We start from the raw sequence: 24,412 nt of genomic DNA, 5'->3' as shown, positions 1-24,412 counted from the left end.
TATGAAATGATATTACACTGTATATAAGATCAAGTACATAATATTCAGTACAGCACATAATATATTCTACAAAATTCCTTCTATTAATAAATCTAAATCAAGAAGACAATATTTTTTTATTTATATTTACATTAAGATGTCATGTTCATACGGATTTCATATAATCCTATAGGAAACTGAACTATTTTAAACTCATAAGAATATTTAAATAAATTATGCACTATATTATAGCATATAAACTGCACTGTCAACAGCATAAATTCAAAGTTAATGAGAAATAAAATAATATGACTGAATGATAATTAATGGAAAATTTCTAATAAAATCATAAAATAAAAACATTTACTGTGTATACTTTTTATTTAAATAGATAAAATACGCTAACACTATAATCAATAACTGAAAAACTTCAAACAATTTAACTAATAATTACATATCACAGGGTTTTACTCAGTATAATAAGGATAATAAATACCTAATTTTTAACATTTAAAAAACATGACTAATTATTTACAGATACATATACACACAATGAAAAAGTTAAGAATTCATAGACATTTACTAATTCTGTACAAGAATATACTTAAGACTTTGTACAAAATATCACTCAGATTCCATACTTCAGAAACATTATAACCATAAAGACAACTAAAATGTAATAAATTTACAAGAATACCATTTACAAATAAATAATACACAAGAGGGGGAAAAAAATCACAATTTTGATCATTAATTAAATGGAATGTTATAATTTATTGTATTTATCACAACCAAAAGTTCAATACTTAAACTGCAAATTCACTTAAATATAATTAAAATAAGTTCAATTATTTTTTCTGTCAACGAAAAACAACAGAAAAATTTCAAAGAAATAAATATTACAAAATAAGCTTGGGAAGGGAGCAAAAACAATTCTGTAAATGATTATAGTTTGCAACTTTTACAGTGACTTAAGCAATAAACTATCAAAATTTATTTTAAAATAGTTAACTTTCTCATTTATTTCCATAGTTTCAAAATACATTTAACTCTAAAAAGTTTAACATTATATAGTTGTAAAGAAACTGAGAAATAAATTTAAATATTATTCTCTTCTGAATAAATTTTATCCTCCATAGAATGGAAGTTTTAAGTATTGAATAGTAAATTATTAAGATTGTATAAGCGATGGTCAATGTGATTAATTGGTTTTTATTAATAATAACAATAATTGATGTTAATAATAACTGGTAATTGTTAACACTGACCAAATTTTGAAATCAGCTCTTATTAATAATAATTAATCAATCACACTAACTGCAATATACATATTATAATATTAAGTAGAATAGCCTTTTGCAACATAAAACTGAAATAAAATTTAGTTACAAATAAAATCACATGATTGATTTTGTTTATACTGACAATATTTTAAAATGATTGCACATAATAATAGATAAAAATAAGTCACAGTGTAAAAGTGCAATTTACAAGCAGGGAACAACAATATCACAGAATATAATCCCAAAAGCAACAAAAACTATAATCACTAAAACAATTCATGGAATGGTTAATAATTAAAAAGTGCATTCAAATGCAACATACACATGCCAACTAAATAATGAAAACATAATGAAAAAGTATTAAATACTAAACATCACATTGAAATTTACTAAATATGAAGGAAATGGTAAATTTTTAAAAGCAATGATTATAAAGCAGAATTATGCTCTAAAAAAAAGACTGTTGTTGATCAAAGAGAAGTAAATTATAAATAATTAAATGGATTTTTTAAAATTTTATTCATAAAGCACTAGCTTCATTTGTGAAATAAAATAAACCGTGAATACTTATTAAATAAATAATTATACTATTAAAACAAATTGATGGGCATGGAGATTATTCTAATCGCAACTAAAAAAAAAGTTGTTTGAACATTTTTTAAGTGCCTAATATATATATCTGATAAATAAAGTAGTAAGATAACTTATAGGACAAAAAGTTATACCTCTTATCATGATATGTCCAGTAAGCAAGGAACATTTAATTATGAAGATAACAAACATTTATAATTTAAAAAAATTTTGATATTGAACAAAGATGATTTAATGTTGCCATGAAAGAAAGTGTCAAACATGCCACAATTACAATCAACATAACCTTTCAAAGCAATCAATCTAACAAATATATAACAGCCACAATTTTCATTATCATCAGGATGATGATTCGTTTAAAAGTTTTGCCCCATTTATACCTCTCACTGTCACTCGATTGGGACGTACAAGCAATCCATAATTAGGGCGGCAGGAAAAGTAACTTTTCCCTTGCACAGTTCCGTCATTCTTGCCTTTGGGTGCTCTAAGCTCTATGCCCAACCAAGTTCCATCAGCAAAGTCCACGGGGCCAATATAACGAACAACACCTACAAAATAATATTTCACATTAATTAGCTATTTTGATTTAATAAAATGTATACAAACAACTTATATACAAATTGGGAAAGCTCTAATTTAAAATAAGATATCGACCTAGGTGGTAAAGGTACTTTCTCCTTAAAAAGAAATTCACGATTTATTTTATGATTCAAAAATAAAGCCCAAACTTCATCAATTCTAAAACAGTATTCTTATTCTATCTATGTAAGAGAGAACTATACATACAGCAGTTCAATAACACATAAGAGATAAAAATGAAGCCAGACATGACCAATTTATTTTAAGCCAGACAGGACCAATTTATTTTACTTTTACCACACAATTTTTCAAAAATAATATTTCTTTATGTCAATTCTGTCTACTCAGCCACTTTGCTTATTTCAGACAATTTGTTTAAAAAAGCTTGAAGACTGCATTTGTGTCTATCAAAATTAGATTAACTAATGTGCAAGATACATTTTTTAAATACATGTTTTAAAGTACGATTTCATTACGAATGGTTTTCAGAACATATGATATCTCAAAAACAATTAAATAAAACTTAACGAAATTTCATACACATATGTCAAAGAGAGTAATATATTTCAAATTTTATCACAGTATCATGATTTATAGTAACATTCAATTTAAAAATATAGGGAAATTTTAACAAAAAATCATTAAATACTTCAAACAGAAAGAAGCTTCAAATGCTCATAAAATATTTATTAAGAAAAATCTTGTCTTTTTAAATTAATAAAAAAAATCTTCATTATATTTTTATCTTTTGATACATGAAATTTTAGATACTTTGAGAAGTATGCATGGGAAATAGAAATAAAAACTTTATTTTGTTACTTATGCTACTTTTTACACCAAACATTTTGCTAAAATTTCATTCACTAAGGTTTCTCCCCCCCCCCCTTAAACGAACTGTAATATATGCATATTTAAATATAATAAAATATTTTTTATAAGATTGGTAATAAACAACAATAATTGTAACAATTAAGATGTTTTGCATACCTATTTCATTATTAACAAACACATTGATGCCTATTGTGAGCCAGCAACTTTTTTGGGAATTGGAAGGGCTTGAAAGTTGATGAGAAAACCTGGAACTTTTCCTAGCAAATAAGCAAGAGTTTTTAAGAAAATATGGCATTATAAATAAACATTACAATACAAAAGAAAAAAATCCAAAACAAAGCCATTATTTATTTCATTATACAACTATAATTTTAATGCACACATATATCGGAAAATAATACTGCATACACAGGAAAATATAATTATTTCATATTCTAACCAGGCTTTGAAAACTGAAACAAATATGACAGTTGAATAATTATTTTTCAAGTACATAACTAACTACTATATGTGATTCATATAGGTATAATACCAAAAATAATATACAAAAGGGAATTTTTTCACAAAATTTTTACTGTAAAATATTTCATATAGTTTAAACAAAATAATATGGTGTTTTAACAGATTAATTTATAAATAACATTTTCCAGTCTAATTTATTGAAATGCATTTTTTTATACATGCTATTAAGAAATCAACTCATAACATAAAAAAATATATATATATAAAACACAATAACCAAAAATTAATAAATATTCATATATAAAGTCCAAATTTATTCTGCAATTAAATTATATACAATTTTGGATAAAAAAAATAATAAAATCCTTTATGAGCAAAAATTACAATTGTACATTTTGACCGACTATTAAAATTAGAGGCATTTGAAATTAATAGTATCAAGTTATAAAATTTATAAAACACAGATTCAACTTTCAAGTTCTATAATGTTTAATAATTATTATAATTTTTTAAAAAAAATTTCGATACCTAATTGATCTTTGGCTAGTGAGTGTGGAACGTGGTGAACTTGGACTTAAAATTCCATTTTCACCGTCTAGAAGAAGAAAAAGTAAAGCTTACATATAATTCAAATTTTATAATTCAATAACTGTTTAACCATAGCAAAATAAAATAGCACAGCAAATTAAAAATGAATAACCTGTTGAGCTTTTGCTCATCAGACTTAGGTCAGCAGAGTCATGATCTGAGCAATCTTCCTCGGAATGCTTGAAAAGCCTGAAACGAGATCATTAGACAACAATAAGTAATTAAAAAAATAAAAATAACACATTAAACTGTGTACATTATTCTTTGTCATTTTTATAAACTAAAATAATTACAAAAAATTAAATTAATGCATGAAAATTACACAGAAATTTTATGAAAGTAAACATTGCACCTGCTAATGCGATGAGGTGGTGCAAATAGTCCATATCCAGGCGAACAGGTGAAATACTGAACACCATTTATTGAACCATCATTTTTTCCTTGGGGTTTATCTAATTCAATTCCATACCAAAAACCTAGAAATAATAATAACTCAGATGGGAAAATACAAATTGTACTGAAATTTTTCATTACATTGTGTTTAGAAAAATATTTTAATTTAAAACTGATAAAATCAAATTATACATTAGTTTGTTTATATTCAAGCATATGAGAATAAACGAAAAACTCTAAATGAGGAAATGAATAATCAAAAAGCATATTAGGTTAAGAGTTAAATACTATTACAAAAGTTAAGTATGTCAAAGGTGCAAAAACAAGGGATTAACAAATGCAAATTTATTCGCAGAGGCAGGAAAAAAAAAAAATCTTTAATAAATGCACATTAACATTTTATTCATAATCTAATACAGAGCTTCAAAATCTGAAAAGTTTAGATATGCAGTTACTTTTGGTACAATACATGAGCAAAACATGTGACATGAACATTAACTATATTTGGGAATTGAAATTCACCAGATTATCAGAAAGAGCTTAAGGAAACAAAATTTTAGAGTACTTCAAAAATAATTCATATAAAAAAAATATTAAATATATATAAATTTTTATCAAAACAAATAATTGTTTTTCCTAAAATATTAAACAATCTTTTTAGGTCATATTATTTGGCAATTTTGTAAGTTAGAAAACAAGCTTTTTCATTTTTTATGTATAATCTCAACTAAAACAGGAAATTCTGTTTTAAGATTTCTATTAGAAAATAAAAATAATGCTTTCTCATACATATATAGATATGCATTCTCAAAAGACCTGCAATTTCATTCTTTTCCCTTAACAAGTAAATTTTCTTCAAGTTGTTCTATGATAAAATCTTTAATGATATTGGTTTTATTTTTTAAAAATAAATATTTGTCTTTTTACCTGATGCAAACTCTGTCTCTCCAGCAAAACGAATGGTACCTTTTCGATGTCCAGACACTAGAACTCTGTCACCAACAGCAAAATCATCTGAATTCTGTCTTCGCAATGTAGAGAGACCTGAAAATTAAATTCATTTAACAAAACAAATAAATAAAATAATAATCTGTTTATTTTTAAATTTAAAAGTATAATAAAGTTTCCATCTCAAACTGAATTTGTTTTAAACTTCAATTAAACATGTAAAATCCATTTTTAAGAAGATGCCATTAATAATCATAAAAACTATCATTAAGTAAATGACAGGAAACCCTATTAGCACATTTTTTTTTTATTTATATGAAAAAAGATGAAATCAATCTACACATTTAAAATATTACCAGATGCAAAATATAAGGTTATACCAGCAGTTGTTTTTATATTTGGCAAATATTATAATTTATTTAAAATTAATTACTAGTTAAACTAATTAAATGGTTATGAAGCATTACTTGGGAAAGAGTCTATGCACTGTTTGTTTAAAGACAAAATGAAGACAAATGTCTTTTTAAATTTTAAGACATACATTTTTAAATTTTAAGTCAATTATTATTATTTTTTTAAAAAGATGAATTTAATCCTTAATACAATCTGAAAACTATCTATTAATAAGAAAGCATTTATTACAATTAATATTTTCTCGGTAAACATTAATTTCTTTTCATGTTAAAAAACATAAATTTATTAATATGAAAAGAAGGGAAAAAAATTATGTCCTGGAAAGCACTAAATTTATTATGCAGACTTTTTTTTTATTGTTATGTAAGTACATTACTTTCAGATTTTATCAGCAAAACAATGCTCCGAGACAAAGAAAATAATGATATATTTAAATCTGAAGATAAATAAATAGTACAGAAATATAATTTGTTCTGATATTTTAATAACTAATTTTTGAATTCAAGAATATCTTTTTTAAATTATCATTTAAAATTAGTGTCAAACATTAAGGTGACATCTTAAAATTATGAAGTAAGATTCAATAATTCTTTTTGCCTAACATAATTGAAATATGCTGAAAAATAACATAATTAAGCTATTATCTTTCATTTATTTGACACATTCTGTGATATTATCAAAGATATATCATTCCAAAGAGTTTTATAAAATAATTCTTCCCCCCACCCTAAGAAATAACAAGCAACATAAAATTATTTTAAGCTACATATTTATTCATACTAAGTTCCATAATCTTCAAAAGAATTCTTTAAATAATGTAAGTAAAAATTTGATAAAATTTTCAAAAAAATTAAAAACTATAAAAAAAATGGAAAATAAATTTGTAAAAATAAAACAAAAGTAAATAATATTACTGTACCATGAAAGTAACAGAAATAGAAAAATTTTAAATATCTTTTTTTTTTTATGACAGAAAAGTTAGTTTCTGGATTTAAATGGAATAAAAAATTTCTTTCCATATAATCTTTTAAAAAACATAAATATAAATGCATGTTAGTAAGATACAAAAATGGGGAAAAATAAGACAATTGACATTGAAATGGTTTTTATAAACATACAAATAATTAAATCAAAACTTCACCTGTTTCAATTTTGGAAGTGACATGAGATACATTTACTCTAGAAAATGATATGCTTCTAGGAGGAGAATTCCTAGAGATGCATGGTGATCGATTACGTGAATGATTGAAATCATACTTTGAAATTTTATTGATGGGAGCAAATATTCCTAAAAAATACACAAAGACTCTTCAAAAATTTATACATAATAATATTTAATAGCTTACTTCTTGCAAAAAAAAAAAAAAAAAAAAAAAAAAAAAATTTAAGTCAGGAACAAATATATAAAAAAAATGATAATGCAGAAATAGATTAGTAAAAAAATTATAAAAGAAGGATCAAAATTTCAATTACAAAAATTACCAATATGAAAAAACGCTTGTTGAAATGAAGTGAGAAAACCCAAAAATACAATAACAAGAAGTGTCAAGAATCTATTCAATTCGATGTATTGGCATGCTGAAGAAAAATAATGTTAAGTTGACACTGAAATAATCAATTTTTGTGAAAAAGTATAATTACAGCATAATAGATTTTTAAAAGCAAACCATAAAGTCATAATGAATTTTAATTTCAATACTTTTTTCTAAGAAAATACAAAATGAGTGATAATAAAGTAGTACATTTTAAAACAATAAAAATATCCTTTTTTTTCACAAGTTAAAAATGAAATGAAATATGAAAAAACCTTATTTTATTATCTTATGCAGATAAAAAAATGTTGTTATGTTATTATGTATTACAATGTTATTATGTATTACATTTTAAGTTATTTCAATAGCATGTCATTATGCATTAAAAAAATCCATTGATATGCAATTGCTTTAACTAATCAGTTTTAAAAACACATGATCAAAAATTTAGAAATCATTTATGTAAAGAAATAATATTTCATGAAAAATTTCTGCTTATTCAATGGTTTTCACAGGCATGTAAAAAGTTTGTATGAAAATAGAAATTACTAATCAAAAGTAATAAGCTAAAACACAGGATATTAAAATCTGCTTATATTAATGCAAATTAATAATTATATCTATGAAAATCAATAATAACACTTACTTAATAATAATTAATCAATAGTAATAATTTTTGCTGTAATTACACTGCCAATAATTAGAAAATGCATAAGTATTATGATAATGGTAATTACAGATGGAAAATGCATATATATACACATCATGTAAATCATTTGTGGAATTTTTTTAAATATGATTGGTAACATCAACTGATTTATACACAAAATTTTTGAAATTTGTAATTTAGTTTTTCATATTCATGATCAATCATTTAAAATTTCTCATTAGATTAATAATACAGTCACATAATCAATGAATTTATTACAGACTACAGATAATTAAAAAGGCATTTTTTTTTTTTTAACAATGCTATAGGATGTATGATTTCAAGATAAGATCTCAGTAATGTAGATAATATTACACATTCCTTTTATAAAGAATCAGGATTTATAGAATTTTTTTTTTATCAACAATATACTGGTTTCTTTTATTAATAATTCCCAATAATATGCTTTGCAAACAATATGGAATTTTGTTGAATTCAGAAAATCAAATTTCAGAATTAACTGATATAGTCACTGTTGTCAATTTATTTAATTACATGCAGTGTTAATTCTTGTTATATTAAAAAGATTACTTTGGTTGCCATTGTGAAATCTAATTTTGATTTTTATCAATTCACTAATTCTTAGTTTTTTTTTTTTTTTTTGCAAATCTTAGATAATTTTGAAATAATTTAATTATTTTTTTTGAAAGACTTAACTTATAACAATTTCTTTCATATATATATAAAAAAGATCTTATCATTTAACATATAGGGCAATGCTGTTAAGCATAAAATAGGTTTTTATAAATCATATTATGTTTTAAATTTATACAGAACAAGAATAATAACAAAGGCAGAAGATATTTAAAGTTTGGTTTTTTATCAAATTGCTTTATTAATATGAAATTTTAACTTATGTAAAACAGTTTGAAAAGAAACATAGTAAGAAATAAGAAAGGAACCATTTTATTTAATCTATTAATTTTAAGTTAGTAATGTAACAAAATTTCTAGTATAGATAGGGTTTTTAAATTCTGTATATAGTACTGATTTGCTTACCATGGTTCTGGGCACATTTGAAGTAAGTGACACCTTTGAGTGTTCCATCATTCTTCCCAAGGGGTTCTTCTAATTCTACTCCTGCCCAGATGCCTTGAGCAAATTGTGTACCTCCACAGTACCTTAATATCCCCATCTTTTAAGGAGAAAAATATTCAATGAAAAAAAATTATATATTAACGCTCTTGATCATACAAAGCACATAAACAATTTTTTAATGCAATATAAATAAAAATATAAAGTGATGAAACTTAATTTGAGTGAATCTGAATTATGATATTTTAATGCCAATGGAGTTTTAAAATCTTAGTCAAATATAAAATGCTGCCTCCAGCAAATGAATAAATAAAAATGTTTTTAAAACAAAAAGATAACATGAACATTGATTTTTAATAAATAATACTAATAAATTTATAGCACATTAACAATATTTTTCTTCTTTTAATTTTAGCAAATTTATCTATTATCTCATTTAAATTTAGGCTTTTGCTTAGTTTATTTTTAACAAAAAGCAATATTAAGTTGGACAGTCGATTTTTTATTATGTGGATTGGAGAAAATTATTTATTATATTAACACAGAGCAAAGAAAAACTCTTCTGAAATATTAAAAAGGAATGAATGGGTCCCACATTATTCATAATCACAATATTTCTCACTCACTTATTCTCTCTCTCCCTCACGCACAATCACACACAATTTTCCTTGATATTTTAATCTATTATATTAGGCTATATTTTTAATGCATATAACTACAATTTTTTTTTCTTTTCTGTATATGTTTAATTTGAGTGGAAATACAAATGGGCCAGGGAATACAAAAAGCAAATGCAGGTTAGATTTTCACAATTTTGTAATAATTTCTAATTCACATTTCAAACAACTCATTGTTGGAGGTCCTCAAAACTGGGAACATATGTGTAATTCATAAATAACCGGGAGGTTATTGTAAACATGGTTGTAAAGTGTTGTATAAAATATTATCAAGAAAGAATTTCTAAATAAAAAATATTATGTTGCATCTTTAAAAATAATTATTAAAAGATATGGAGAAAAAAAATCAAGGCCTCACATTTAACTATGAAATCGAATCAAAATATATTTCTGAGTATCCAGAACAATACTTTCTAATTTGTAAATTAATAATAGTAGATAAAAATAACAGTAATTTTGATATTTGTTGTGTTTTTTTAAAAATGAGATAAAGTAAATTAAACCTAAAATAAATTCATTCTCATATCAATTAATGATCATGATTAGTTATTTTTGGAATATTAATAACACAAAGCTGCAGATTGAATTAAGCAATTAAATTTGGAGCTAAATATTGATATTTTCCTTCAATGAAAATTTATCACATGCAAAATAATATGTTACTTTTTATTATTTGAAATTTATAGAAATGACAAACTGTTGTTTGACACTGAAGCAATCACAGCATTGTCAAAGATATTGAATATTCAATATTAACAAAGAATTAATAGGTTAATACAAAATGAAACACTACAACTTCAAAATTAAATTTATTTACCTTCTCAAGTGATGCATTTGCATTGCCATATATTGTCATAGTATATATATATATATATATATATATATATATATATATATATATATATATATATGAATCAATTTCTATTATGAGCATTTCATTCTTACTCTCTTAAAATCACATTACAAGACAGGAAAATAGAAAAGTCTACCAATGAATTAAGTCTATTTTAAAAGATGTGCATGCTTTAATGCTATGTGTGATGCTTTAATGGTTAAATCTACAAAACAAAAATTAAATTTGATGAACTACAATATCTTCTTTGTTTCATTATTAATAATAAAGATAATGAAAAGACTCTTATTTTAAATTTAAGTTTAAAAAAAAGTTTTGTTCATAGAACTTACTTTAATCACAACTTAAATATGATCCCACAAGATGCTTGAAATATTTAAGAAAACATCGATTTTAGTCTTCTAAATTTACTGTAATTTATAACTCAATAATAGTTTTGGACAAAATATAATAAATTCTTTAAGTGGGTTTATAAGTTATTATCACCAATGAAAAGGGAAATTGGTAGAAACTTTATCAATTTGTGAAGGGATCAATGTACTTAAAAAGGGTTACAATTACTTGGTGACAATCTCATTTTTCGAATCAGGAAGTTTGCCAGTTTGAGACATGATTCTTAATCTGCTACTTGATATAAGTTAAAACCTCTGACATCCTGTAGCAAATAAGGGTTTAGGTATCATGATTATTATCTGACCAGGCTTCGAAATCATAAAGTAAGCATCAAAATTGTCTTTGTTTCATTACAAAAGTAAGACTAAGTCAGAGTGATAAGCCTCTTAAAAAAAATCAAATGTGGAAATAACAAATATTAGGGGACAAAAAAAAAAAAAAACATAAGTGCCAATAAAAGAACCATTTAAGAATTCAAAATGTACCTTAGCTCCTCCAACCAAGACCTTGTCTCCTATTTGAACTCCGATAGCTTTCAGGACAGCTTTGCCCCCAATACTTCCATACTGTGGCTGCTCCTGAACTAGGTGCTTAGGTGTTGCTGCCTCAAGAAGTTGGCGTAGGGAGCTAATCACTTCACGCAAGTCAGGAGTATGTTGGGTAGAAGGGAAGTCAGGTATGCATTCTATAAGAAAATAATATATATATTTTAAATTGTTCACTTACATCTATATACTTAAAAAGATTCTAGCACTAAAACTACAATACATTATATAAAATAAATATTTTTAAAAATTAAGTAAGTAAGTAAAAATTAAGTAAAATTAAATTAATAAAATTTAAGGAAGTAAATCCTAATTTAGTAATATATTCATTCAGTTAAAATAATACATATTATAAAACAACAGTTTAATTAAGTGAGGAATCAGAAGAAAAATTCATTCCTGTAACTTCATGCAAGATAATTTAATATGGGATTTTAAAAGGAGTCTGTAAAGGATTTAAAAGGAGTATCTGCCATCTCATAGATTTTGATTCAAGAAATAATTTTATATACATGAAAACCACATTACAAATATTTCACAAAGAGAAGTTTCAAGTTTTTTAAAGGTAAGTATATATATAATCATTTATTTAAAATAAGCAGTAAGAAATAAAAAACACAAATAATAAATAATATGATGTCAACAGATTTCATATCAGTCTTAAATAAGGAAATCATATTTGTCTTATTTAATGAAAACTTTGTGCTTTAATCTACATCTGAGCATGGCAAATTAAAAAAAAAAAAAAAAAACATGGATGAAAAGTTACGAGGTATTAAGATAATTCATAAAGCATGGGTTTTTCAGTTTAGCAAACTTTAAGAAATTTTATCATAATTAAAATGGAGAAAAGAGCAATTGATTCACCTGGTAATATTAATCTGAATACATATACATAGTATAAAAAGAGAATATTAATATTTTTTTCTCTTCATTGCTGTTTTTTACTTTCAGGGGATGTATTAAAAAATTTCTTAGAATTTTCTATCACTTATAAGACATTCTATTTCATTTATAAAATGTTCATCAATATTCATCTATGTCTAAAAAAATAACAATCTAAAATAATTTTCATTTTCACCATATAGTTTTAGTAATTGATATGCTACTTATGTAAACAGTATATACTAGGGAAATAGAATGTACATTTGCATTTTTAGAAACAGTTTAATTAAGTGAGGAATCAGAAGAAAAATTCATTCCTGTAACTTCATGCAAGATAATTTAATATGGGATTTTAAAAGGAGTCTGTAAAGGATTTAAAAGGAGTATCTGCCATCTCATAGATTTTGATTCAAGAAATAATTTTATATACATGAAAACCACAGTTCAAGTTCAGATAGTACATATTTCAAAATCAAAAGATATTTTGTTTTAAATTTTATAACAATCAATTATAACATTATAATAGTAAATCACAAAATCTTTTCTTTAAAAAAAAATTATAAACAAATCTTGAATACAAACCTAAAGGAGTACGTCCAGAATAATCTTTCAGAGTGACATCTGCATCATGTTCTAATAAGAGTTTAACAGCTTCTGTGCAGAGGTTTGTGGCAGCAATATGCAAGGGAGAGCCACCTTCGAACTCTCGGCAAGGGCTATTGATGTCTATAGACAAGCACAATTATTTTATAGAAATTATTGTTTAAGTTGTCTAAATGCATACTACATATGACAATTCAGATTTATCTGGGATCTTTGAAAAAAATTAAAACTTCTTGAAAATTATACATTAAGTTCAGATAGTAAATTTTAAAAAAAATCAATACATCTATTATAATTAATCTGAATATGCATTTTTCACATTTAAAATAAAACTGATCAAAAAATTATATTTGGCAAACAGATCATAATACCAAGATTAATCTCTCAAGTGCTTTTAGAAATAGATCAAGTAAACATTTACTTAAATTCAAAGTAAAATAATTTTCATGTACTTTCTTTACATATTTTTTTACACATTTCAAGAGAAACCAGAAGTAAAAAATTATACATTAAGAAATTGTTTATTCTCAAATGCCACCAGTTTATGATAAATAAGTATAGCACATATTAGGTATATTAATTTTATAGAAAAATACTGCCTACATAAAAAGATAATAGAATAAAAACACATTTTTTACATTAAACAACTATCAGAATTTTGTAAATACAAACTATTATAAAATGTAACAAAAAATAACAATTCAAAGGAAGGAAAATTGGAAACAATATTAATTATTAAATGAATGCACATATAAACACTGTGATAAATTATATGTGCATGCATTCTGTTTTAATCAATCATTTAGAATGCTATATAGGATAATTTTTACTTTAAGCACAAAAATATTACAGTTTAAAAAAAATCAATATTTATTTACAAATAATTAAAAACCACATACCTAAACCTTTGCTGGCTTTCAGAAGAAGCTCAATTACTGATGCTACATCAAAATATGCAGCATAGTGTATAGCAGCCATATCAGTCCAACGACATCGTAAATGTATATCAGCTCCTTTATCAAGGAGTAGCCCAACAGTCCTGGTGGCTACAGTCACATCTCCTACCCCACTTGCACCTGCTTTGCATGCGTAATGAAGTAGAGTCATGTCTGTTAATCCATCTCTATCATTCACATTGGCACCACGCTTCAAAATCTATGATACAGGTGAACAATTAGAAATAATTCAGTGATTTTTAAAAATTCTGAGTGTAAATCAAAAACTATGACGAGTCTAACACAAAATATTTTAATAATCTAAAAACTATACTAAAACAAGAAAAAAAAACAATTAAAAACATATTTAAAGTATAATAAACTAGAAAACATTCAATTTCAATTTTCCCTATGAATAGTTATTATAAATAAAAATTGAATGATTATTTCCTATTTGACAGTAAAATAAATAATCAAATCATAAAGTAACAATAAGAAATCTAACACACATTTGTTTTAAGGATAAATACACAAATAATTGAAATTGAATATATTTTTTAAATATTTAAAAAGTCTTTTAATGAATGTTTTTTATGTAATTTGTATCTTGCTAAAGAAAAATATTTTTGTAGAAGCCTTCAATGTAAGTATACATAGAACAAAAAAAAAAAAAAAAAAAAAAAAAAAAATTCTTTTAATCCAAAATATTACTAATTTTTAGGCATTGTAAAAAGTCATCAAGATGAGAATGTATCAGAAATTTCACATGCCTCATTCGCCAACATTTCTATGTTTTGCTGCGTCTGAGGCATCCACTGACGGATAATGGCAAATATTTGTGGAATAGAGGTTCCTGGATTTTGAAGAATCTCCATGCAGCCAGGGCAGCTGGGATCAAAGAAAAGAAGGTCTAGTTGGTGACAGCTTTTGCAAAGAGGAGCATCAGATGAAGGATGGATGATAGGTTGCCGTCGTCCTTCTACTGGCTTCACATTCTCCACAGCTTTGCTGGGAGCCATATCTTGTGTGGCAGTCATGAATTTTTGTGACAATAAATTATGACAAGGAAGACCTATTACAAAAGCATGATAATTTTTAATAAAGAAATAATATATATATATTTAGATTTTAAATACACTGTTAACTGGGTTTTCCCCCCGACACATTTTGAATCTTTCATAATTTAGTGATCAATTTGATTTTATATAAGAAATTTTAAGAATAACTGAACTAAAATTGAAGGCAATAAAATGATACACAAATTAAACAATGAAAGAAATTAATGAAAAATTCATAGTTAAACATCTTAACATTAAGGTATAGAATTTAAATAAAAGATTTTTCTATACAATCAAAATTTTATGAATAATTTTTAATTAATAGGAATTAATGACATTAATGGGAGTTTAGAATATACAAATATAAATAGTACTCCATAAATGCTTTTTAAACCTTATTCCAAATCTTGGAAAATGAAACGTACTAATTTTTCAAGATCATACATATCACATTCAACACGTTAATTATACAATATCTGAAAATGCAAGAAACAACAATATTAAAAAAATAATAATATTAATAAACTTTTATGTTTTTTGATTAGCTTTGAATATTATAAAATAAAAGAAAGGACTGTTTTCATTGGCTAATTAACAATAAAAATAAAAAGTACCAAATATAATGATCTTAAAGCAGCATCAGTGAAAAATTGTACATTTCATAATATAATGTTGTTGGGCATATTTAGGAAGTTACCATACTAATAAAAAAGTTATGATTTGCTCCAACATTTATGGTTGATGAACAATGCTTTTGAAGTAATATAAAAATACTAAATAAAACAGCTTAAAGAAAATGTTTCTATCCATTTTAAAGAAAACAGCTAAAATTATACTACTGTTTTTCAATTCCAGTAGACTAATAAATAGATGCTGTAATTCAACAGAAAGAGAAACTTCTTTTTATTGGTATGCATTGCTTTTATATACAATGATTTAGAAAAAAATTGTAAATAAATAGTTTCGATAAGCCCAAAGCATATAATTAAACCATGACGATTAGAGTACATGTTAAGTAATAAGATATTTAAAGGATTTTCACTAGCAAAAGGAAAATTAATTGATAAATACTCTCAAAAAGTTTTTTTTTATTATTCTTAATAAGAAAAGGAATACTATATTTATTAAAAAAAGGCATTAAGGACGAACCAGAATATTTTATAATAGATCAGAATAATTCAAAATAGATAATAATCTTTCCTCTCCGTTTCAATAAGCATTAAACGTAAAACTAATGTTAGAAACCTGTCTTCATTTTTTGTTTACAAGAAGGCCCTTTCTATTTTACCATTATTTGGTCATAATAAATCAACATTTCTACAGCTATATCTAAAATTTTGGCCAATAACATTCGTTTAGTTTAATGCTAATGACATAGATAAAATGGTAAATTTAACAACATTTCTTTTCTTTTTTTTAAATTGATTAGGAATTTGAAAGAAAAAAAAGTCCTTAGATACAATAATTCAGATTTCTCAGTTTCTCATATCTGAAAATTGATGAAAATAAACGAAATTTTCGGGACTTACTTGGTCATCATAACATCACATAATATGAGCTATTTTTTATACCAGTATCACTTTGAGACAAATAGTTTATAATTAAAACAAAAATTTTAGTCTGCTCACATTTAAAACCAAGCAGTGAAAACTAATCTAGTAATGTAACGCATCACCGTCAAGCGTATAACAAATTCATAAAATAATCAAAACAACATCCCGGGGATTGCTGTCACCATGCCAACTGCCAACTCAAAGATAATTATGAAATGTCCTTGATAAGTCAAACTTACTCGGCAATCTTTTAAAATATGAATTATTTCTACGTGAGATATTTTGAAATTATAAAAAAAGAATTACACAAAAAGAATAATTAAATTTCTTTATTAAGAGATCTTGCACACGGGCAATAAAAAAAGTCATTAAAATGTAATTTTTTTTCAAATTTTAAATTTAATTTTGTTTTATATCCTTAATTTAAATTAACAAAAATTCGCCCTTTATTTAACAAAATTTGGCTGTCTTTACAATTTGAATTAATTGAGTGGATAAGAATTTGAATCATGATGGCAGCACATACTTGCTCTTTTTCGGTATAAGGCGTTGTTACCATGGTTACAGAACTTCAAAATTAGATTCGCTTATATATTATATTATTAGATTCGCTTAAACTGTTTTAAAGAAGCTTAATAAACATACTTCAGAAGCTTAAATAAGTTCTCTTTTTGTAATTGTACTGGTTAAAAGGCGAAATAAATCAACACATTTATTAAAAAAATATTAATTTTTTTTAATGTATTGCATAATTTTCTCTCAGTCTCTTACTCTCTTAATATATAGTTCTTCTACAGTACGAGAATTATTAGACAATATATGTTAGAGAGGAATATTTTTTTAGCTCAAATTATTATATTTGATTATCTAATAAACGGGGCATATTCAAGGCAAACATTTTTTGTCAGGTAAGCAAAAATTTTTTAATGTTAATCTTTATTTGAACATAAAAAAATGAAACTAGAATTATTTAACGTATTCATAATATAAATTATGAACGTACATAACAAACACGAAAAAAATTTATTTTATTTACCCAATATTAATTCATTTTTTCAGATACCTTTTAAAAACACACACACACAACATGGAAGAAATATTGAAAAAAAACATCATCAGAATCGTCTTTTCTATATATATATATATATATATATATATATATATATATATATATATATTATAAAAAATAATTATTTGCTTAAGGGGAAAAAACACAACCATCTCTTTCCTTCTCTCTCTATATATATTGCAGGAAATTCATTGAAGTTAAATGAGCAATCATTTAAATAATTTTTTTAAAAGAAAATAATCAATTGTATTTGCTTTCAGGGAAAAATAATTCGAACTCAATGAGGTCTGGTTATTATAATGGCTATCCACGCATGGAGATGGAATACGAAGATATAGGAAATCAAAAAGCAAAAGTTCAATATAAATCTTATATAATAACGATAATTTTATGATACTCCACTAAATAGATTTCCAAAAAATGCAATCCCCAATTTTTTACCCTTTAAATATATGAATGAAGTTGCTATCTTACATATTTAATTATCATTTTTTCAGTTCAAGTTTTAGACCAGAGAATTTTCTTGAAATATCATTTTAATATTGTAAAAACACAGGATTAGAGTTTAAGCCACAAAAGAAATTTCTTCATAATTCGTGCATATTTAATTAATTTTTTAAATTGTTATTAGTTATTATAGTAAAAGAATGAAATTGAAATAACGTCTACATTAAAATTTATTTTTTATAATATCAGTTCGGGCAAACAGTCGAATTTTATATGAAATATTGAATTGCCAACAATGCGAGAATTAAGTTTAGCCATAAATGATTGTGGATATCAATTGAATTTATCTTCACAAATTTATTTCATTCTAAATTAAATTTGCTGAATATGGTAAAAAAATCTACATGCTTAAAAAAAAACTTTCCAGACATTAAAGCAAATAAATAAATAAATAATGATAATAATAAAGCTAATCATGGATTTTTCACTGGGGCTAGTTTTATAATCAGGAGGAGCCTTCTCCACTAAACTTTTTTATAGATTCCACATTGTCACTTAGTAATTTTTGTTGATGACACCGCAGCTATTTTCAATACTAAACATTTAAGTCCATAGCAAATCATCAAAAGTTCATTAAATAATGCACCTCAATTACAGTTCTGGTTCGTTGCCTGTAGGATACAAATAAATGTGCTTATCTGACTTTCAACGAAAAAAGGTGCCATGTTTATACCAAATCCGAATATTCGATCATTGCGTCCTCTGGACCATTGAATGCAAAAACTTAAAACTGTTACTTGACTCAGAATTAATCTTGGATGAATAGCTGAAAGCGGTCATCAATCAAGTCCGAGACATGAATATTTATCTGAGTCAATTTATGACTCGGAAGAGCAAATCGCTAATTTAGCCCACATTTTTGTAATATAAATCCATCATCCGATCAGTGCTGCTCTATGGCTTTCCCCATTTGGAAACCAGTAGCCGTGGCTAGAGAAATACTTTATTTTGTCGTGACTATATGATTAAAGAAACTGCAAGTATTTCAAAATCAGTAGTTAATGCGCATCACAAATGTGCCATGTGTATCAAACATGAAATCTTGCATAACATTTAAAAAGATAGATAATTTTAAAGCATATCCAGAATATATTTCAGCTAAATTTTCTCAAAAAAAAAAAAAATCCTCAGATTTGAATGAACCTCTTAAGGGTTTCTTTTGCCTTCAGTCTTGTTATTTGCGTCTTCACAAAAGCGGCCAAGTACCAATTGGGACAGTTCACTCCCTTATTTACCAACAGTTAAGAGAAAACTATCTCCTCTTAATAAAACTGAGGCACCTTATTAAATTTCTTATTAATTTCCTTACATGCCTAACACGCTTTGTGTGCACCCATCATGATCGTTTGCATGAACTCATAATTATCAAATGTATTCTTTTACTTTAAACTCAATACAAAAAAATAACTTTAATGTTTTATGGCATTGTGGCATGGCTCTTTTCACTACACCAGTCGAAGTCATAATTGTTAGTATTTCTTGAATTCCTTTTTTATTTTAATGCAAATTTATTGCAAGATTTATTTTAAATACTTTTTTATCCCTACTAGTAATAAATATGAGAGTATTTTTTTCTCTGTATATGTGTATTGGCACTCTACAAGCTAAGCTGTTTGACTTAGAGCTTACAAACTTGACACACATATAGTTTGGAGAGTGGAAATCTGCACTTCGGAGCACATTTTTAACATTTAAATTAATCAAAAATGTGCCGAAATTTTGATGTTTTTTTTCAATTACAACTGCCGATAATATTAAAACAAAAAATGATTTTTACGTCATCTTAAATTTCAAAAAATTATCTTTTTAATTACATTAATTTTTTGCTGGCAATTTTTTCTAATTTTAATTAACTTTAAGAATATTTTAGGCATATTTTGCAACAGCATATTTTATTGTTCTAATGAAACTCAAAATCGTTTTCATTATTGTTATAATAATTTCAACTTAAATTTTTTTCACTCTTTCTGATCAAGATAAAGCTTTTTTTTTTTTTTTTTTTTTTTTTTGCGTTATTTGGGTTCCAGTATAAGATATGTTTTTAATGAAATTTTATTTATCTAGCCCTTTACGTTTTGTAGTTTTCATTTTCAGCTGTATTCGGACAGCAGAGCCGACAGATTTCCACAACATGGAATTCGTTCCAAATTTGACAGAAATAGTATACAGACTATATACCAATTTCATCCGTTTAGCTCAAAATATTTTCCAGTTGTCATGGTCACAAACAGATATAATTTCAAACATGCGTTTTTCAAGGAAGAAGGTCTGAATTGTAGATTCATCAAAATTTTGAGCTCGAATTACAGTGGTTGACAATTGCGATATTTTTTATTTATATATTCCATGTATGACAAAGTAAACATTTATCAAAAAGAAATCTTTAGCAAGTGATAAGTTAACCACAAGAGTGGTCTTCCTAAACTTTTCCGCCAATGAATGTCTTAATCTCGTCTTTCGTATAAAATTGTGGACATTGTGTGAGGGCACGAATATCTTGCATGGCATTAATGAATGGCTGTTATTATGGATTTTAAATATATGCTTAATATAACGCTAAAATATTTTATATAAGTATATTTTAACGTAACACTAAAATTTGACACGAAATTGCAGTTGTAGTCACAAGATAACATAGCGAATTTCATTGATTTAAGTCATTGCATTTATATGCATGCAAAAGTACAGACTGACAGAAGGTCAAACGTTTGACGGATTTGTTTAAAATTTGATTAAAATCTATATTTCAGATGATAAACCAGTATATCAAATTTCATCGACTTTTTTTTTAAAATTTACCTTGCATTTTGTAGTTATCGAGTTCAATAAATGGATAATACTCCTGTATTTCGTTCAAAATTTGACAGAAATCTACAAATTTGGTCGCAATTTCACATGCCAAATTTCAGCTATATAACTTGAAGCGTTTTTGATCCATCGTCTTCATAGACAGACAGATATAATGCCAAAAATGTGACATTCTGACACAACATTCCAACAACCATGACAACATTCTGATTCGTGGAAATTCATTAAAATCACAAATTCTAATTTTTTGACGATTTTCACTATATTTCGCATACGAAAAAGTAAAATTGTGCTGAAATGTAAAACTAAACTAATCAATTAATTTTAAAATGTAACTTCTTAATTTGCACTGCTTAGGGAAACAAATTGCCTGAATCCGTCACTGAAACTAGGTCTCTTCATTCGAAGGCATAATGCTATTGTTGATAGAATCGGCAAACAGAACCGTCACCACCGTCTGTCTGGAAATCCATATAAAATAGAACAATGAGCTTCATATCGGAAAAAATATCTCAAATTTAAATTACTGTAATTTATTTTTTATAGTGTGAGTTTTTTTCAACAAGAAAATTTATTTAAAGATATTTTTCTTTGACTACTCTTCAAAATTTAGCAAAAATGAAGCACAGCATTATTGTTGAATGAATTTGTAGCGCGCATAGCTGCTGTCGTATTAGAGTGTAATGCTTCTCAACATGCGATGCAATGATTTCTCATAATTTCATCATCTCCCTTATTTAATTGGAAGGATGTTGCTGGGTTATGTTTCTTTTTCTACTGACTAATTTCCTTTTTACTGTGACACAGACTGAAGCTCTATAAGCTCTTCATTAATTCTGCTTATGTTCGCCGGTCAGCTTATCGAGGCCGTTGCTATCGATCTGAATCCACATAATCTTGGCCAGGGACAAAATTTCTTCGAGTAAAGCTCAACAAGCACTTTTTAAAATCCCTCGAAGTCGAGTTCTTTAACATTAACCGGTCAAAACGTCTTCCGTGTCTATATAAGAGCTCTCTTTAAACAAGGATCAATACAGATTAATACAGGTCGCGGCGTTTGATCGTTACCAGTTCCGCGAAACATCTCTCATTAAACGAGTCACTTTTTTACATTTTGTTTTATTTGTCATACGAATCGCTGGTATTACGAAGTGTTCGTTAAGTGAAGAAATATACCTTTTAAAAATATGGAATAACTAATTCTACATTTTAAATCGGTTTTTATTGTTATTGTGTATCGTAATAGAATTTTATTTTAAGCACATGGCTACACACCTAGATATATTGGAAATATAATAGAGTCTTCCGTAAAAGCGCGAATAAACACTCCAAGAGAAAGAAAAGGGGGGAAAATTTTTTAAATAGAAGTTTTCTTTTCCTCGGGTTTTACCTGTAAAAAAAATTGTTTTTCCAGATTCAATATAAGATGATATAGGACTCAAAACTTTCGCAGATATTTGGAGATTTTTAAATTTAATAAACGCTGTAAAACAATTAAATAAACTCTACAAAACCGTTTTAATTTTCACTTCCCCAGTTTTTAATTTTCACTTCGAATTCATCAAATTAAATCTAAATTACAGACGATGTTTAAACGTTACATTACGAGGAAATCCATGGCAACAGTGAAGAAATATCAAAATATCATTAAACTTGAATTTAAAATGTTCACATTACGCAAGCACTACTCTGTAGAACAGTGTAAATTTGCTATTAAATTACAATTCTGAAGTAGAACTAAAGTGTTCCAAATGAGCGTAATGAGATTTGTTTACCTTTTAAAAAAATTGTTATAAATAGAAATTTTCGTTAGTCGAAAAGAAAGAGAAGGGAAAAAATGAATAAAATCGGGAATATTCATTAAAATTATTGGAGCATACTGCAAATTTAAGGACCAATGATCAGTTTCAGTGCTTTTTGTGAAAATATTTATCAGGTCAGTAGTAAAATTCTCTCTTAAAAATAAACATTTTATAGCTTTAAAAAAATAATAATAAATATAATTTTAAATATAAAGCTATGTATTATATTGAAATAAACCAAGCCAAGGGAAATATCCAGTTTTATATAAATATAAAATATTATTAGCGATTGCTGAATATTTATCAAAAACATTAAAATAAATAAAGTATAAATGTTTTTTTAATGCAAGTCTCTTACGAAAATATTTCTTAACAGGAAAGTATCCAGTTTTATACAATCATAAAATATCATCAGTAAACACTGAACATTTATCAAAAACATTAAAACAAATAATGTAAACTGTTTTTTTATAGAAGTTTCTTACGAAAATATTTCTGAAGTATCTAAAATTAATTTATTAAGAATTAAGTAAGTATCTAAAATTATTTTATTACCATATTAGTTAGTTAGTTGTATTAAGAACAATCATTAATTCTCATCACTTCATTAACATCTCAATTTTTTGAAAAAAAAAAAAAAAAGGTTATGAAAGAATATGAAAGAATGATATAAAATTCATGATAATTTTTTCAATTAAGCAAAAAAAAAAAAAAAAAAAAAAAAATGTATGTTTCTTTTCTGAAATTTCGTTACCTAATTCTTTAAGTTTGTCTGCTCTCTAATAACTTTTTCTACAGAAAAAAAAAAAAAAAAATCTGAACAATAACAACAAAAAAAAAACTTTTTTAAGGCCCTTATGTAAGGGCTATTAAAATTAAGCTGTTTTTAAGGAAATTTAAATGACGCTTCGCACGCTGACTTTCAGCTTCTATTCCTTTAACACTTTCGCACTGATAAAAATTTCTAAACTATTAATACAGTTTCGAATGAGAAACAATATCAAATTTGGGACCGATTTTTACGAAAATGTTATGATTTTCTAAAACTATAAAATGAGAGGCAGACGATGCGTTTGAGCAACAAAAACAAAGAAACTGAAGAACAACACTCACATGGTGTGACTTCCGGCGTCCAAAGGTTGTATCCGACAGATTTGCATTGGGCGAAGTGCGAAATTCGATTTGAAGGAAAGAAGCCAATGGAGCGTGCGGATGAGACGGAACCGAATTGGCCAAGCGTGAAGTATGCTGATGTGGGAAAGTATTGTATGCGGTGACATCGCCTTATTTTGGTCAACTCGCGCAACAGGCTTTATGTCACTCTTCATAAAGAACACCAAGCAGGCTGAAAGCGTCGCTAATAAATAAATCAGATTTCAA

General features: G+C 25.8%; 1 protein-coding gene across 3 annotated transcripts; it reads right to left on the bottom strand.

The window, feature by feature from the left end:
* Positions 1-1,301: 1,301 nt before the first annotated feature.
* Positions 1,302-24,176, bottom strand: LOC129963245 (CAP-Gly domain-containing linker protein 3-like). 3 transcript variants are annotated; one of them, XM_056077473.1, is made up of 13 exons: positions 24,146-24,176; positions 15,006-15,307; positions 14,200-14,455; positions 13,280-13,423; positions 11,753-11,952; positions 9,309-9,444; positions 7,210-7,356; positions 5,634-5,750; positions 4,666-4,789; positions 4,426-4,502; positions 4,254-4,320; positions 3,420-3,520; positions 1,302-2,401 (listed from the first exon to the last, which is right to left on the bottom strand). In XM_056077473.1, exons 2-13 carry the CDS (start codon positions 15,270-15,272, stop codon positions 2,193-2,195), a joined length of 1,845 nt encoding a protein of 614 aa, XP_055933448.1. In that variant the 5' UTR covers positions 15,273-15,307; positions 24,146-24,176; the 3' UTR covers positions 1,302-2,192. The 3 variants fall into 3 exon arrangements, with proteins under 3 accessions (XP_055933448.1, XP_055933446.1, XP_055933447.1); XM_056077471.1 differs by lacking the exon at positions 24,146-24,176 and adding an exon at positions 16,823-17,023; XM_056077472.1 differs by lacking the exon at positions 24,146-24,176 and adding an exon at positions 16,922-17,018.
* Between the last annotated feature and the right edge of the window lie 236 nt (positions 24,177-24,412).

The sequence above is a fragment of the Argiope bruennichi genome, chromosome 3 (genome assembly GCF_947563725.1).
Source record: "Argiope bruennichi chromosome 3, qqArgBrue1.1, whole genome shotgun sequence".
Classification (NCBI taxonomy): Eukaryota; Metazoa; Arthropoda; class Arachnida; order Araneae; family Araneidae; genus Argiope; species Argiope bruennichi.
Note: the sequence above shows the minus strand (reverse complement) of the source record. Positions and strands in the feature narration are given on the sequence as shown.

Bases quoted from the DNA above. Each gene is read 5' to 3' on its own strand.
- LOC129963245 (XM_056077473.1), bottom strand. From the start codon at position 15,272: ATGACTGCCACACAAGATATGGCTCCCAGCAAAGCTGTGGAGAATGTG. The intron at 3,521-4,253 runs GTATCGAAATTT...CTTATTTGCTAG, and splicing joins ACTAGCCAAAGATCAATTAG to GAAAAGTTCCAGGTTTTCTC. The intron at 2,402-3,419 runs GTATGCAAAACA...ATTATTTTGTAG, and splicing joins GTTTGTTAATAATGAAATAG to GTGTTGTTCGTTATATTGGC.